This window comes from Ambystoma mexicanum, chromosome 1p, assembly GCF_040938575.1.
Source record: "Ambystoma mexicanum isolate Mex_15411 chromosome 1p, UKY_AmexF1_1, whole genome shotgun sequence".
Lineage (NCBI taxonomy): Eukaryota > Metazoa > Chordata > Amphibia > Caudata > Ambystomatidae > Ambystoma > Ambystoma mexicanum.
Genome location: NC_090921.1, coordinates 1,188,536,209 through 1,188,554,771, shown reverse-complemented (window position 1 = coordinate 1,188,554,771; position 18,563 = coordinate 1,188,536,209). Strand labels below are relative to the sequence as shown.

At 46.7% G+C, this 18,563-nt stretch overlaps 1 protein-coding gene across 1 annotated transcript in view; it reads left to right on the top strand.

Moving 5' to 3' along the window:
• The window catches only part of LOC138451205 (IgGFc-binding protein-like), a 320,112-nt gene that overhangs the window by 214,284 nt on the left and 87,265 nt on the right, over positions 1 to 18,563 (top strand). Inside the window, exons 15-17 of the mRNA XM_069604892.1 lie at positions 1,136 to 1,703; positions 3,611 to 4,209; positions 9,377 to 9,956. Of these exons, the coding sequence (XP_069460993.1) occupies positions 1,136 to 1,703; positions 3,611 to 4,209; positions 9,377 to 9,956 (1,747 nt within the window). The remainder of the gene's footprint in view (positions 1 to 1,135; positions 1,704 to 3,610; positions 4,210 to 9,376; positions 9,957 to 18,563) is intronic.

Genomic DNA, 18,563 nt, shown 5'->3' with positions numbered 1-18,563 from the left:
CGGGCCTTGTCGTGTTACCGATTTTTTGTGTGTTTAGGGGTGCATGTTGTTATTACCTAGAGCAGTTGTGTCGAGTAACTAACCAAATGAAGTGCAACTTATGTTTTCCTGCCATTTTGAAGCATAAATGTGCCCTACTCTTAGTTTAAATTCTGCTGCCATTATCCAGCAGGAAACAGTTGTTGTACTCACACTATGCAGTGATTCGCACTCAGTGCATAGGTGACCTTAAATCGGGCAGGCAGACCATTACAGACTATCGTGGCCTGGCAGTGGGTGCTTATCCCCTGTGTAACTAATCAAAAGCCATTGACATCATCTAGTCCCGGACCATCTCAGAAGGAGACTGTGAGAAATGACGTTCTTCGTAAATATAACAAAATAATTTAGCTGCTTAAAAAAAAAAGAATGTGAGCAATTGAAATATTTTACCATCAACAAAATGATACACATTTAAAAGTACATGCAAGAGTGTTGCAAGGAGAAATGACATCAATACTTCTGCATTGACCACCACATTCTGCTTATGTAGGGCATCACAATCAAATCAGGATCTACAATACAGGCAGGAGGACACATGTCACCTACCGTCAGACTCCAAGTAGTGACTTAAACAGTGACCAGGAGCCAGGTCCATCCATGTGTGTCAGTCGCGTCAAGATCCTCCCAGGACTAACACGCTTATAAAACTTCACATTAGCCAAATCAGCAGTACCAATACCAACTATTTCACTGGGAACTGCAAAGAAAAGGGCAAGCAGACACATAGAAGCATCCTGGATTACTTAGGGCCTTCTGAGTTGTTATCAATCCAAATAAACCCAACAACCATTGTGTCCAACACCAGACTTCAAACGAAGTCCCTTGCACTCTAAGGCCACACCTCCTAATAGGCCATACCTCCTAATAGGCCACACCTCCTAGAAGAAGTTCCCAATATTGTACGAAATGCGGCTCCTTCTGAACAATGATTATAAGTGAGCAAATAAGAATAGATATTGGTGTATATATTTTGCCACTACTATCCCTGAATAAACGTATATGATGATTATAACATGACAAGCCCACTGGTGGATTTCTAACGATGGCTGCTTTTTAAGTATTTAATTGATGTACACTTTTTCTTGGACCTCAGGTGAACGGCTTGCGCATCCACCTCCCATACAGTGCCAACAAGGGAAAGCTCTCCATCTTCAAATCGGGCTGGAGCGCGGTGGTGCAGACGAACTTTGGCCTCCGGGTCACATTTAACTGGGAGTCCCGTGTTGCTGTCACCGTACCCGCCAGCTACGCAGGAGCCACGTGCGGGCTCTGTGGTAACTTTGATGGAAATAAGAAAGATGAACTGACCATGAGAAATGGAGATGTGACTAAAAACCCAAACACCTTTGGGCAGAGCTGGAAGGAAAGAGAAGTACAAGAGTGCTCCCATGTTGAACCTAACCCTTGTGATGACCTGGAAAAAGAGAAGGCAAAACAAATGGCGAAGAAGACTGAATGTGCGCTCATCAAAGATCCGAATGGTCCTTTCCGCAAATGTCTCGACATAGTGGATCCAGAGGGATTTTTCACAGATTGTGTGTTTGATGCCTGTGTCTATGAGGGACGTCAGGCAAGCATATGTCAAGCGGTGGCGAGCTATGCTGTGGCCTGTCAGGAGGCGGGAGTCACTATCTACACCTGGAGGTCGGCAGGCTTCTGCAGTGAGTATATTATCTTCTTCTAGGATGCTAGCACTGTCTTCTCTTGTTGATCTTTGATGGATCCAGGAAAAATAATTGTACTTCATTGTTCCACAGACTCACAACAGGACTAATATGTACCAATCCCACAGTCCAATGCAGCTCTATCAATCAACATCAACCATATCAAATAACTCTAATCGGATCTATGTGAAGTTAACAAATTAAACTACAGAGAATGCCTTATTAACAAAAGCCCCTCGTGTCTCTGGGCTTTCAAACCATCAAAAACCGCTCTGCACCCGTGTTTACCCCTTTACCCCACCCCATATACATTTTAATTACAACATTTTTATTTTTTCGTTATTATGGTTTTGGTCAAAAAGTAATTCGCTGTTTTTTATTCGCTAACATTACTGGATACCTTCCAATCAGCTTTTTTAGCCCAGAGCCCCCCACAAAATCTCTAGATGCATATTCATCCCACAATGCAGCATCTACTGCGACCCCAACACTGCAGCACTAAGAAGAATTGGAGTACACGTCCCCATGACACGGTAGTACCCGCTGGCATTAATTCCAGTACTGCAATATTTCACATATCCCTGACAATGCAAATGTATTGTTCCTTTAAGCTGCCAGAGTCTGTCTACTACTGGTAACCACAGTAACTATCCAATGACCAATTGATACAGATTGTTCCTGGGACCTTGTAAGTCCCTCCCATTGGCTACTATGCCCCATAACAGAAGTAACTGGAGGAAAGGTCCAACACAGACCCAGGACATAGGGCTATAGCTAAATGTATACAAAAAGGGGGGTTTGTCCTGGCTGTGGTAGTCTAAGCTGTTTGCAACTTATTCAATGCAAATGAAATCTGTTGTGTATTCACTAACCATTGGTGGCACTTTTTATGCATATCCTAGGGTTGGTGTACATGAAAGAAACCAGTAATACAAATGTGCTTGCTTTTTACTGAGAAGAGGTACAGCTTTTATTAAGTTGCTGACCTCATCCACTTTAACACTTATTTTATGTAAATACAAATTCAATGCCTTGCATTAAGTATGCATTAGTGCAATTATTCTGCACATTGACAATCCTGAATGAATAGGAACTATATGGCAAGCATAAAACAGAATCAAACAAATTGATGCATGGATATACTGCATAATGACAACTGAAGAGAGAGACATATACATAACATGCTTCTAATACATCTTGCTCTCCTCACTGTACAACATGATGTTTAAGCAGGTTTAAACAAGTTTTCCTAATCAAAATAGAGCTAACATTGCTTGTTATTCCTCTAGAATGATGACCTTGGGTAGGTCTGACATAGCCAGGCTAAAGAGTGACCATAAAGCTCTAACAATGAGCCCAATTAACGATTTCCAGCACTGGTTTCAACAGCCGATCATCGACCACACGCAGCTTTTATACAGCGCTGCAATCCTGCAGTGCAGCAACTCCTGCTGTCCCTGTGCTAGAAAGCATGCAGCTCTGCCAGTGTGCTTCTCGCATTCAATCCTGCTTCTGGTTTAACGAAAGAGACATTGAACAGATCTACCAATCCACGCTAATGTTAACTTGCATCTGTCCCCGAATGTCCAGTTATAGGCCTTAAACAACTATGCACATACATGAATCCTAATATAATGGAGTTTCTTATGCCAACACACTGTTATGCATGGGGTATCTAACATGGCTTTCAGGATTCATTCTATTCTAGATTATGGAAGCATACAATCAGAAGACAGTACACACAACCCATGGGCAGCCTTATTTTGAAACTCGCAAAACTTTGCCAGTGTGAATCCAGTTTGTTATACTGAAGTCCCCTTTGATGAACTGCTAGAACCCTAATCTTTTTATTTTAGACCATTCTGGAGTTACCTAAACTATGTACCACTTTTCTTGTATTGCAGGCCCTCTCTGCCCAGACAACAGCCACTACGAGGTGTGTGCCCGAGACTGCGCCACCACATGTCGTGGCCTGTCTACTCCTACTCTGTGCACTGCTACCTGCAAAGAAGGATGCACCTGTGATGAGGGCTTTGTCCTCAATAGCGGACAATGTGTGCGCATCTCTGATTGTGGCTGTTCCTACAAAGGTGTTTACTACAAGTCAGGTGACACTTTCTTCCCGAGTGGTCAATGTAGTCAACAGTGTACCTGCAATAACGGTGGTTCTGTGGAATGTGCAGAATTCTCGTGTGGCCCCAATGAGGAATGCAAGGTGGTGGATGGCGTCCAGAAGTGTGAGCCTATTGGTTCAGCCATGTGTAGTGCCTCTGGTGACCCACACTATCGGTCATTTGACGGCCTAACTTTTGACTTCCAAGGCACTTGCACATACACCCTGGCAAAAACCTGCACTGCAGAAAACAGCACTCTGACACCTTTTGCCGTGAGCGTGGAGAACGAGAAGTGGGGAAATGGAAAGGTTGCGGTCACCAAGCTGGTGGCATTGGAAGTGTATGGATATACTCTCATTCTGGAGAAGAAGAAAGCAGGACTGGTCAAGGTAAGCTGGAACCAAGGCATGACAGTAAAGGGCTCCTTGTATCCGTTTTTCTTCTCTTCTGTCCTTTTCATTCTAAATCAAAGACCTGAACACAGCTCCCACCAACTCCGAATAACCCCGGCCAGCATAATCAATGGTAAGGGACCATGGTTGTCATAGCTCAAAACGTCTGGAGATCAGCAGGGTGCAGTCCCCTCTCGCACAGCATTCCAAGAGCCTTCAAATCTACTGTTCCCCTAATCATTTTTAGTCCCATGTACTAGAACCAACAAGCACACATATAAAGATGCTATCTGGTTAACTCTGTCCAAAGCCAAGGTGTACGATTTTAATCAAGCAATACAATCACCAAATGCTTGTCCCAGCACCATCCACTCAGCATCTCAACTATCTGAGAAAAACCACATAAGGCCAGTGGACAGCTTTTCAAGCAAACATCTAGGTGCAGTTAGATGTACTATAATCCTTGCATCCTGACATTACAAGAAGTCGGCCTGGCTGTAAGCCTGTGTTACTAATGCCTATATACAGTGACATCTTCTTGTCTGGAAAGAATTAGAGCAATTCAAGTGTCCATGTTTTTTTCTAGACGAAATTAGGTGTGCGCTCGACCTTTTAACCTACTGATAGAATAAAAGCCACTAGCTGCTCGTTTTGTAGACTTCTGCCTTGACATTATGGAAGGCACTGGCAATCTTGCATTCTCTTTGTTTGGATCAAACGAGAGAAAATGTCTGCTACATTGTCCTGCATAAGAGAATGGGCCTCATTACGAGGTAGGAGGTAGCCATGGCGCTGTTAGCGCCATGGCTACCCCCTTACTGCATTCCGGCTCCGTGTTCCCGGAATGGGGAGTTACCGGGTCATTCCGGCTCAATGGGAATGGGGATGAAGCTAATAATGGGCCCGCTATTAGCTATTGAAGTCCCTTAACGGGTCCTTTCCATAACACCTGGTAAAAGTAGGCATTGAGGAAGGGACCCGCTAAGGGACCTCGGAATAGGGTGGTAAGGGATTAGCGGCACCGGTGTCCTTACTGGTGCCAGTAATCCCTTACCGCCCACCTCGTAATGAGGCCCAATGTCTCTGGGGGAGTCATTCTGAAGACAATGCTAATTGCATGCAAGAGACCGCCAACTTTGTCACTTACGTACTGTTGGGTCCCTTCCATGCAATTTTTCACTTTTACCAATAAGAGTGTGAAAGCAAAGAGTACAAATAGGCAACATCTCCTCCACTTTGTACTTATTTGTTCCGTTTAATTAAACATGTAAATGCCGCTTTTGAGTTACAGTGTATTGGATTTCTTTATTTATATACCGCACCTGGCCCTAAGGCATCTGGGCACATATCTTAGGTTCCACATGAGGTCATACATACATAATCAGCTATACAGGCACAATAAGATTGACATCAGATATTTACAGGTAGATCTATAGTACAATTTTAATATATAAGATTAACATTTGAAAAATATCACATTAAAATTTAAAATTAAACTGTAACATATTTACAGGCAGGTATAGCAATTCTGGAGTGTAATGGTGTAGGTTTAGTAAGGAGGCGGTGATAGGTTGTGTACATCTTGATCCAAAAGCCATGCTTTGGCTTTTCTCTTAAATGTGAGAAAGGCAGGTTCAAGTCTGAGTGAAGTGGGCATCGAATTCCAGAGTGTCGATGCCAGTACAGGGAAGCTATTTCCACCAGATTTCTGTAGTTTGAATCTGGGGATGGTGAGGCAATGAGTTTGGGCTGTTCTTTGTGGTCGGCTGGAAGTATGTCTCGAAAATCTGATGGCTAGGTAGGGAGGTGCATTGTCAGACAGACATTTGTGTGTGAGGGCCAGGGATTTGAGGGTTACTCCTTGGGGAACAGATAGTCAACGCAAGTTACGTCGGGTGTCCGATATATGTTGGTTTCTAGGGAAGTTCAAGGCCGCACTAATGGCGTTGTTTTGGGTAACCTGGAGCTTACTGAGGTTACAGTGACTGGTCCCAAGATAGAGGGCTTTACGGTGCAGGCAGCATGTCCAGTGAATTCGTTTGGGGCCCGCCTGCTTCTATCAGCTGCTGAATTCAGGTGGATGCCCAGGGAATCCATTTGGATGAAAGTGCATGGTTGGCTAAAGCAGCTGCTCTTTGGAAGTGGAGCAAATGCTCTTCCCGCTTCATGGCCCTACTCTGCCTTCACACAGAAGGACAATCTCCTGGAGCAGTGAATCAGGCCACACGCAGCTTCACGCACTGGCGACAGACAAACCATTTATTTTCTGCTTCTGCGCTTCTAAAACCAACCCCCAATTCTACATCTATTAGCATTATTTCTGACTTCCATTTTCCTGATTTGATAAAATAATCAGTCTTTCGTGTGTCTAGAAGAAGCAATAAGATGAAAAAAAACAATTTCTTAATAACAAACATTAGGTTTCCATCAGTCCGGGGAAGACGAAGTGCGTTCTTGTTTTCTTGTTTTAAGTTTTTCATTTTTCTGGAGCAAGACACAGTGAGGGCCAACTGGCCACCATTCCTAAAAACAAGAAACTCCTGTGCCCCACTTTCATCCAAGTTACATGCTATGTGCACTTCAACCAACCTAAGCGTTAATAACATCAGAAGAAATGTGAACAATGTCATTGCTCCATGAAGGTGACCACACATTATAGTTGCATAAATCGTTCCAATCGCTAGGAAGCCAGAATATCGAGGGTAAATAGCCAAGGGTGGGCTAGTGATGGGCTGTGGAGTTCACCCCTGCATTCATCTAGGAGCGCTCACCATAGTTACATGTCACACATTTAATATAGCTCTTTCAACACCAATATGTCTTAAAATGGCGACCCAGTTGCTTCAAAAGTTTGAAATCAAGCTGATTGTGAGTCAGATCACTCCACCTGAAGCACTTATTTTCAGACTTTGTGCTACAAGATGAAGATCTTTGTTGGTCAAGATTGATGGGAGAAAACAACACTTGGACATTGGCAACTTATTATATTCTACGAGACACCATAAAAACCTTCTCGCTACTAACAGATTGAGAGAATGAGCATTTTACTTTTCTGGCATGTTGATAGCACTCTGTTCAAATTTCATCTTGTTTTGAAATTTTAGTCTTTTACGGAATTAAGTCACTTCTTCTGATTGTAAAAATCTTAATGATTAATATACAATTAATTTAAAAAAATCATCAAGCTGATATAACACGTTAGTGCACTGTGGTTTTGCATTGACACGTAGGTTGCCGGTGTCAGAAATTGTCCAGAGTCCTACAGCCATGGCAGGCCAACCTAATAAACCTACAGAGCCCTTGTTGCATAGCATTTAAATTAACACTAGGCCATGTCCCTCAGCCCCTTTTATTTTTCTGTGCCCATGACCAGGAAGCTTCATTTCAAACTATAATTGCAAGCTAGCCCCATAGAATTCAATGTTAATGGTTTGTTTATCTCAAAGAGAAACAATAATTCGATTTTAAGTTAGTTATAGGACACCCGACATAACATCCTTACATGTTCCAGACAATTTGGGATACACGTTTTGCAAAAAGACAGGAATATGAACACGGCAACTACATGTGTTCACCCTCTACACAGAATGCATATCCCGAAGAACCCAGTGTGGTATTGCGACATATTCTTTATGCCAGAGGGGAATCCCAATCTGGAGAGGATTCAGAGCAACAAAACATTAAAATAATATTCAGCATATGATCTTTTCAATGAAAGCAAATAGAAGATAATCTTTTAGCATCTCATCCTGAAGTGCCAGCCTTTCACCATTCCACCTCCACAAGGTCAAGACAAGTAACCAACTTGCCCAACTCTTCGAGAGGTTTTGATTCCTTAAATGCTCTGAAACGACATTTTCTTGAAGCTGGAGCACTGAAACACTGTGCCCAATCAGTCAACACAAGCATTCCCAAAATGTATGCGCACAATACATGTTCCCCTTGTTTTTGGTAATCAGTTGTTTCACCATTGTTGGCTGTATTTGACAATTAGACAAATTCCCTAAACCTTTAGGCCTCAGTCACTATAGCCTCACATATCGCGCAGGCTGAAAACCTATGTTTTTTTTGTTTTGTTGCATTCTTGGTTTATAGTTCCACGTAGCTTGAGAGCAGGAGGGTGCAATCGTTGGGCTTGGCATTTCATGCAGTATGGCAGTACTGTTGGTGGATGGAGGGTGGGATTTATATAAATAGGATGCTAGTCTTGCATACCGTTGTTACAATCACAGCACGGGCTCATGCTGATGACACAAGTGCCTCTATATCGGATCTTCAATTGTGTAATACTGTTAAGGTAGCAATGTTAATGGCTCGTGGGTGAACGCTTCCAGTTGCCATGCACACCTGCTATGTGATTGACACTTTGCTTGACCTTCCTGCATCTCAGTTGGATTACATTTTAGGGAAATGTCCCAAATCTCTAATCAGCCAGCAGATAGACAGGCTTGTAAATGAGACTGAACTGTAATAGTTTCCATGAACGTACCATACAGGGACGCGTTCTGTCGCGCCTTTCCCCTACATTTCCCTCGATGTTAATTTTGCACATTGCTAGTTCTGTGGACAAACCAAAATGTTCCCCCTCAGTCTTGGTGAGGTGCCACTGAAGACATTATTTTATACATACACCACAGGGGCCTTCATTGAACAGTACTCTTCCTCATCCAGAATACCTGCAGGATCCCATTCATTTTCCCCCGGGTCCATTTTTGATTCACCCAACACACAGGTCTGTTAGATTACCTTGCACCCGTGGGCCATGAAGTATTATTACAATGTGGCAGTGTCTCACAAGAGGTTTGCTGCATGCTACACAGGTTTGAATGCAGGCATTCAGGGCGATTGTACTAAGTATGATATGAGATGAGTCTTGCAGGATTCAACAGGTATCACTACTGGGTGTCCCATAGATTGTGCATTAACTGCCCTCCATACACCACCATCACCACCACCCAGCCCTTGCCGTTCTTTTATAAACACCGCCACAATATTGGGAACAGATGTTAAGAAATTCTGGAGCTAATGGAGCCTTGATGGGAAATTGCTTCAGCACTGAATGTTAATGATCACACCTGCGGTTACACAGATATGGGGGAAACATGCATCTGAAAGTTGTTGCTGCACAATGTATATGCTAACTGTCTGTAACTCTCTTTCTTAGGTGAATGGGATTCTCAGAAACCTTCCCCTCAGCTTGGAAAGTGGAAAGATCAGGGTATTTTATTACGGTGTTAACGTACTTGTGAAGACGGACTTCGATCTGAAGGTGAGCTACGACTTGATCTACCATGCCACCGTCACCGTCCCTGGCAACTACAAGGGCTCCATGTGTGGACTCTGTGGGAACTACAATGGTGACAAGACAGACGAGTTCCTCCGTCCAGACAACGCACCGGCAGCTGATGTCGTTGCGTTTGCTTCTGCATGGAAGGTTCCAGTTGCTGGCGTTTCCTGTGATGATGGCTGCGGGGGTGCTGACAATCCGTGTGCTCCTTGCGATGGCAAGAAGAAGGACGTCTTCAAACAGCTCAATTACTGCGGAATCCTCACAGCAGAAGACGGTCCCTTCAGCTCCTGCAAAAACACGATTCCCCCTGAGGCATATTTTAATAATTGCATCTACGATCTGTGCATGGGGGATGGAGACCAAACCGCCCTCTGCTTCAGTATCCAGAGTTATGTGACCGCATGCCAGGCTGCAGGGGTGACCATTCAGTCTTGGAGAAGCAACTCTTTTTGTCGTGAGTAGAAACCACTTTAATTGTAGTTCTGTGTAGGGAGATCCAAGCATGACCCAGGTCTCTTGCTACAAGCCCTCTTTCTTGCTCTCTTCAAACCTTCTTTATTTATCATTCCGTCTGTCCACTGCCTTTGTAAGTCTCTTTCTGTTTTTGTCACACTTTTCTTATTTCCATCCGGCATTGTCCACCTCTGTTTTAACCATCCATATAAGCTTTTAGTAATTTTCTTCATTCAGACAAGCAAGGACACAGCTCAAGTATTTCTGAAACAGATTGCCTGTGAACATAGGTCTAGTTTGGCAGAGGAGGGGTCATTTTATTCACCTCAGCCTGTCTTGTGCAATATTACTGACTTGAACTGGTTAAATTGAACACAGGAAAAAAAGAACACATTGGGACTCATTACGAGTCAGTCGGTCCGGAAAGAACTGTGGTAGCAAATCCACCACCACCGTTCTTTCCGGACCGGCTGATTCCGAGTCCTGCAGGCGGGAGGTGTCACTCCGGCCAGGTCTGACCTGGCGGGTTTAACACCACCCGCCTGCTTTTGGACGTGGAAACACCAGCACCATAACAGCATGGTGCCAGTGTTTCCACTTCCCTATTCCCATGGAGTCGTATGGGAATGGGGATTTACCGAATTCCGCCTCCGGAATTACCGGGTCACCAGGGTTGTAATGACCCAGTTATTCAGGGAATCCCGGAGGCGGAATGGTAATACGAGTCCGGCGGTAACCTGCCAGTTTTTCCGGCTCGGTTACTGCCGGACTCGTAATGAGGCCCATTGTGAGTCATTTTGCAAGAAATGCAAATTGTGTTTAGGTGATATCTAACAATAGCACATATATGCTGTTGGGACACCTGCATGAAATTTTCATCCTTGGCAGAGTGGAGTGTAATTGTGAAGAGTAAATCAAGGTAAAATTGGTTTTACTGTTCACTATTACTCTCTGCTTTGTAAAATATAAAACACCACCAGAAAATAATACCTTCCAAGGTTCGTAATATAATGGATCCTATGTAATACACCAGCTACTTTACAACCTGCTCTCATCAAAGACGTAGGAGGAAAGCAACGCATGCATGCAAGCTCCACTTTGGGCCCCTTCTATGTCTCGGAAAGGGGACTATGGGCTAGGAGTACGTTAGTCACTCCGGTGAGTAACACTTAATTGCTCCTACGTCCCGTCCCCTTTCTTCATCCAGTATGGACGGTTACAACTGACACAACGCCCTGGGGAGGAGAGTCAGAGCTTCCAGGCAAATAGGTGTGCAGCACCTATTGGCCAAATGCTGCATCAGCTTTGGCACTGGTATCCAAGCAGTAGTGCTTGCAAAAGACCAAAGGCGTGGCCGATGTCGCCGCCTTGATGATCACCTTCCAGGGAACATGGCACTGCAACGCGAGAGCTGTCGCTTTAGCACTTACGGCATGCGCATGCATGCCCTGTGGCAGATCCTTAAATTGCACCTTATATGCCTCCTGGATCTCTACTGTCATCAATTGAGCTATGGATGCCTTGGAGGCCTACTGCCCAGGCCTAGAGCCTCCAATTGTCACAAACAATGTGTCCGGCTTGCAGATGCCTTTTGTTCAGTCTAAATAGAATTTCAACTCTCTCCTGACTTCCAGGCAGTGAAGTGCTTTCTCTGCATCTTCCTTGGGGTCCTGGAAGAATGTGGGGAGCACAATCTCCTCATTGATATGGAATGAGGAGACTACCTTGGGAAGAAATTTGGGGTGTGATTGAAGCCCGACCTTCTCCCTGTGAAATCTAGTGCATGGCTCAGAGGCGTCTAATGCCTGGATATCGCATACTCTGCAGCCTGATGTCAGCCCAACCAAAAGAGCTGTCTTTAGAGTGAACAAGTTAATGTCTGCCGTGGCCATGGGTTCAAATGGTTTATGCGCTGAAGAGTTTAGGACTACATTCAGGTCCCAGGTGGGATGCAGGTGCTTACCCAGAGGCTAAAGCCTGCTCAACTCTGTCAGCTGTTTCTTTACTACTGGATTGACCGAAGACAGGACAAGCGTGTCGGAGTTACTATACGCACAGATAGCGGCCAGGTGTGTTCTGCAGATATCCACCTGGACGCCAGACCTGGCAAGATAGGCCGAGAATGACAGGACCTGGTCGAGAGTGCATGTCAAAGGGTTCAACTCATGTTCCTTAGCCCAAAAGCAGAATCTTGCCCATTTACTTTTGTACTGCTTGAGTGTACCGGACTCCTGGCATTTTGAATGATCTCCAGGTTGTCGCTGGACAACTGAAGGTGCTGGAGCGTTAGCTGCTCAGGAACCAGACCGCAAGGGCTGGCCTCTCTGGAGAGGGGTATAGGACTGTGCCTCCCGGCTGTGCTAATAGAAGACCCTTCCCGAGAGGGAGAAGGATCTCAGTGTAAAGGGACATCTGCCATAGGTCCAAGAACCAGGGCCGTGCCCCGGCCAGCAAGGTGCCGCCAGGATAATCTGGAGGTCCTTGGAGTTTCTAATCTTGTTCACTACATTGTGCAGGAGCAGTGTGGGTGGGAACACATTAGCCCACACCCCATCTCAGGGTATCTGGAGTGCATCCCCTAGAGAGCTGCATCCCCTTCCCTCCCAGGACGCAAACTGTTGACACATCCGATTCTGTGCTGTCGCAAAACAGGTCTGTTGTTGGGTGACACCATCTGCTAAAGACTTCCTGGAGGACTCTCCCTTTCAGCTGCCACTCATAATTGTCGGCGGGCAGGCAATTGAGTCTGTCCGCTTCCAGGTTGGACTCTCCCGGCAGGTGGACCGCCGAGAGGCAAACTTCCTGGCTGATAACCCACTCCCAGATTTCCAGGGTTAATGCGCACAACTGGAGGGATATGGTGCCCCCCTGTTTGTTGGTATAGAGCATGCAGGTTGTGTTGTCTGTCTGGATGCACACCAACCTGCCACTGGTGGTCGGTTGAAATGACCGGAGTGCCAACTGTATAGCGATTGTTTATATGATTCTGCCGGTCTGTCGGGGACCAGAGGCCATGCACCGAGTTTGTTCCCAGGGTGACTCCCCATCCATGGATAGAGGAATCTGTGGTAGTGGTGTACTCTAGGAATCTGTGGTAGTGGTGTACTCTATGGGAGGTGGACGGAACAGTCTCCCCTCCAGAATGTTCTCTTCCTGTTGCCACCATCAGAGATCATGGTCCAGATGTTGTGGGATGGAAATTGGAGGCCCCTGGTGGCCCGATTCCTGATCCCACAAATCCATGAAATGCAATTGGAGCCTCCTCATGCAGAGCCTGGTGTAGGGGACCACCAGGAGACATGCTGCTAGTACACTCAGGAGGTGTTCATACCACCAGGCAGTGGTGACTGACCTGCTGCGAAAGTGGGAGACTGCCGATCAAATTGCTGCAACTTTGTGCCCCGTGGGGAAAACCTTCTGTTGCTGTGTGTCCCACAACAGGCCCAGAAACATTAGCGTCTGTGTGTGCATGAGCTAAGACTTTTGGTAATTGATCGAAAAACCCACTTCGAATAGGGTAGAGATGAGCCTGTTCACTGAGTCCCGGACCTGCTCCGGCGAAGTACCCCTGACTAGCCAGTCATCAAGGTACGTGTAGACATGCAGCCCCTCCGACCTGAGGTGGGCCGCCACCAAATTCATGAGCCTCGTGAAGACTCTTGTAGCTGAATTTAGCCCAAAGGGTAGAACATTGCACTGGAAATGCAGTCCCATCACCCAGAACCTGAGGAAAACCCAGTGAGTCTTCACAATGGGGACGTGGAGATAAGCGTCCTTCAGGTCCAGGGAACACTTCCAGTCTCCCCCACACAGTGTCTCGGCAATGAGTGTTGGTGTCACCATCTTGAACTTTTGCAAGGGTAGGTGAAGATTCAGGGATGGCAGATCCAACACCACTCGCAGGCCCGCCTGGTTCCTTTGGATAGCGAAGAGGTAGGAGGAAAAGCCCTAGGCCTGCTGGGAGGGAGGAAAATTCTCAACCGCTTCACTCTCTATAATGAAGCGAATCTCCGCTAGGAGTGATGGTGTGCCGATCTGTGGGAGGGGAGGAGAACTCGGAGGGGGAAAAGGAAGAGGTTGCTGGAAGACCCTGGATACCACTGAGATGACCCATGCGTCCGCAAACTTCGCTTGCCAAGCCTGACTGTGCAGGACCAGCCTGCCCCCGGCTGGGATGCTGTGGACCTGAAATACATCATCATTGTTTCTTCTGGTCAGAGGCTGATGAAGAGGAGGGAGACTGGAAGAACCCCTTATTCAATGATTTGCAGTGTTTCCTCCAGTGCTGACTGGACGACCCATCCGGCTGTCTCGCTTTGTGGCCCTGCACCCGCCAAATGAATGCCCCTTGTCTGAGCGGGACTGCATTTGCGAGAAGGGTTTGGCTGTCGGTTTGGTAAGAATGGAGTGCGACTTTGCTGTCTGGGAGCTGCTCTTCTTCTTCTCAAGCTCCTCATCAGTTGAGGGCTGGGATAGATCATCCCCTCAAATGGAATATCAATGATTCGATCCTGCACATACTGGTTGAACCTAGTAGCCTTCAACCAGGCCGTGCACCTCATGTCCGTCGTCAGACAGATTCAATGTGGCCTACAGATGAATCCATAATATCCTGAGCTACTAGTTTTGCCTCAGCTAGGTCTACCTTGAATGAGGCTTGCTTGTCCCTAGGGATGTCAGGCAGAATATCTGCGATTTCCCTCCACAGGCGTTGATTAGCTGCAGCGAGGATGGCATCTGCGTTGGCCTGCCTGAGGTGCAGTCCGGCACTTGAGTATATCTTCTTGCCGTATGACTCAAAGCTGTTTTTCTCTTTGTTCAGGAGGGCTGTCGTGGCAGTACTGGAGGAGGATGCCTTGGGTTTGGCACACATGGATGCTGCAGCGATCACTGACGAGAGAGGCTGTGGGTGTGCAGAGGGCAGTATGCTGTTCCCTTCTGTTGGCCTGTACCTAGCATCCAACTTTTGTTGGTGGGTAGCGTGGAGTGGGGCTTGATAAATCCCTTCTTGGCCAAGGCTTCCATGTCCTTCTGTAGGGGGATTCCTGACCTCGCCTCTGCCCGTATGCCCAGGACCTGCATCAGCACTCCTGCTTCGGGGGCCTCCTTCTGGGTTTGGGGGATGCCCAGGTAGTCTGACAGGCTGGCAATTCTGTTGTGGAATGCTTTTGCCGAAGAGGGCGTGCCCTGCTCCTCCTCGTCCGTGTCCTGCTGGTCTGCTGTCACCGGAGGGTGGTGCCAGCTGCCCCTCGTGTCTCCTCCGTGGTGGGGTTCTGTACCTGCACCGGGCTACTGGAACCCCCAGGAAGGGCTGCTGTGATGTAGGATCCGGAGGTGGGGGCATGGGCTGTATTGCCGTGGGTTGCGCCGTAGGTGTCGGCAGGTAGCATGTCCTTGATGATGCCCCTGAGAATGGTGCCATTTGTGGGGACCGACAGATGGACATAGATTTATCAAAAAAACCTGTCCTCACAGGATGGATGTGCGGGCTCTGGCACAGGCGTCAGGGGAGAATATGCCAACTGCCTCACCAGCCCTTCCGTATACAAGATTGCTGTACCTGGAGCCCGAGAGGTGGGGGAAAACATGGTCCAGGTGACTGGAGTCAGTGGAACCCAGTCCATCCTAGGCACAAAACATCTCCTTGGCTGATCGCCAAAATGGCGGAGATTCGCACCTACCGGCGGTGTATCCTGCCTAAACTGCTCAAGAATGGCAGACATTTTGTCACAAACTGCCGCCATTTTTTCACGCCTTGGGCACGTGGCCCTGTGGGCTGAGTGCTCGTGGGCTCGGCCTGCATGTCCGATTGCACCGGCTTTGCCCCGCCTTGCACCTCAGGTATACACCGGTAGGCAGTGCGCCCTCCGCCTCCTGGCCGGTAGTGCTGGCTGTGCGTAAAGGTGCCCCCTCGGGTAAGTACCCGGTGTCAGGGCAATGTCCCTCGGGACAGGTCTGGGTGGTAGCAGAGCTCACAGGCTCCTCGGCTGCAGAAGCGATAGGGCTCTACGACCCCTCGTCCGCAAGGCCGATAGCTGCGTGTGCCTCAGTACCCCTGAGCCAGTGCAAGGGCCAGAACGACCCCTACCGCCAGATGGCTTCCCCAGGAAGGAGTTCCCTTTGCGGGGTGTTTGGTGAATAATGCACCTACGTTCGATGTCTTCCTCCGGATGCAATCCTTGATGTTCTGAGGAGGAGTCCTGTTGAACAGTTCCCTCTAACGCTCAAGTCGGTGTTTAAGCAACCTGGGCGCGAGGAAGTCGCATTCGGAGCATCCATCCCAAGCGTGGTCCTCACCAAGACATCTGAGATAGAGTGTGTGTGGATCTGCTAAGGGACGGAACCATCGCACAACTGGCACCTGCTAAAGCTTGTCGAGGCCAACATGCTCTGGGGACAGAGCTAGGGCACCAGTGGATGGTGTTCTCAGATCTGAAAAAAGATAAATAAAAGATTAGATTTTGAATCTGCGGAAAGGGCGAGGAATTACAAGGCCAGAAGCCTAACCCAGATCGCTGGTGGGGTGGTCTGTTCCTGATGACGCGGAAAAGGGGACTGAGGTATGGCACCAGTGAGCAGGGTTAAAGGAGCCTTTGTTCCCGGGCCGCGCCCCTGCACACCAGTAAATTTAAAGGGGAAATGTCTTTTTCTTGTGGAAAAAAGGGTCCATTCCCGGCCCTCGCGAGGGATGCCCATACAGGATGGTGGAAAAGGACCGGGACGTCAGAGTATAACCCTTAGTATTGTGATCAGTGCTTCAGTGAAGCCCTTTTTCATATGTTATAAGTCCATCAAAATCAACAAAAGAAAATAGGAGCCAGCAAGCCAAAGACAGCTGTAGATTGTAAATTGTCTTCTGAGGTCATCACGCCACTCAACGTCACTATATTAGGAATTTATTAAATCCAATTGCTACTTTGCCTTCAGATTTTTCTCAGACTTGAAAAATCGAAGAGGAATCTCTTAGCAAAAAAATACAAAAATTAGTGCATTCCTAATCTCGTTGATTATTTACGAGGATAATCAAGAACAAATGTCAATTCAATTTTAGGTGCGGGGGAGGAACTAAGGTCCTGGCACAAGACCTCAATATATAACAAAACAAAAGAAGGAGAAGGCTCAAACTTTGAACCCTCACGTCCCCTGCACACTGTAGTGTGTTGGAAAAACCAACTACTGATAACTCGAGACAGTTAATTCAATTTGTGGACAACAATAATACACCAAAAGCAAATTTTGTAGAACACAAGAATGTGTATATTTTGTTTGAGGTTACCAAACAGCAGAAGTTTTTTTTTAAAGAAAACACAACAGGTGAAAACAATCACAATCTTCTTGCAAAGAAACAACAATATGGAGAAATGTTGTTAGTAGTCTGTTTTTCAGTTGGCGATGAGTTTCGAGGATAAGAACCTCTTCTTGTCAGGCCTAAACAGACTGATAGTTTACAGGGAGTGATGAAGAAAGTACAATGCCGACCAATCCAAAAGGACGGGACTGCGGGTGCGTAAATCGAGATGCGAGAGGCTGCTACACATTAGTCGTGGTGTCGATTGACAAAGTCAGTAGTTCATGATAGCTCAATCTGTTTATAAATATTCTTCCATGGATCACGTGTCTCTATTAGAGGGCGACGATGACTGCGCCATTGCTGAGGGCTCCGGGGTCGTCGTGCAGGCCCAAAAACAGATGAATCCGAGCAGCCACAGAGTTGCTCTTAGCACCTACATACAAAACTACACGGGTGCTGGGAGATGAAGTGGGAGGGGGAGCGGCGAAGGAAAGGGGGCACCGGCTGCACAGGCAGCTTGGAACGCAGGTTTGTACTATACAGTTCAGCTCACGTTCTGAGCCTTCTGATTGGCTGGTACCTCCTGCAGGATGCTTATGGTGGTCGGTAGACTTGGAAATAATATTGGGTCCATTACATTTCTATATTAGGAGGTAGAGCATTGATGATTTATAATATATTGGTGGTGGGCACACTCAGATATTCGTGCCAAGGTCTTTACATCTTTACCAAGATCAGACAGTGATCTTTGTAGACCTGGGAGGAATTACCTTTTTTCCTTCCGTGGAATGATAGGCAGGTGATGCTTCTCTTAGCTAGGGCACCATGAGATTGAATTACTGTGCTGGATGCATCCCCAGGACCATGTACTTTACAGGAAGTACCACCTCCAGCCCATATTGTTTGAAAACCATTAAATATCTGATGGTATTATGATCTAAGCACCACCATCAGAAAGTTGTTCACAATTTTGAAGGATTTCTACTGCTTTTGTCGTACTCACACAAAGACTGTCACTAGAAGACTACATTGTGCTGGTGTTGCCCCCACCCTTGAGCCCTCCAATCAGTGTTTTGTGTTACTCACCCCCATCAGTCAGTATTTTGCAGGTGTCACCAGCTATAATCAGTCTTGAAAAAACTACACACAGCAGGAAGAAACACCCATGAGATAAGGTGGGTAAACACATTAGCATCGGCAGCTCATGATCTTATTTTTATCAGTGAGGAATGATGGAGACAAGACCTTACACATATATAATGGGTGGCTGCTGAAATCTACTGGAATGAAAGTGTATTTACAGCATGAATTTTACAG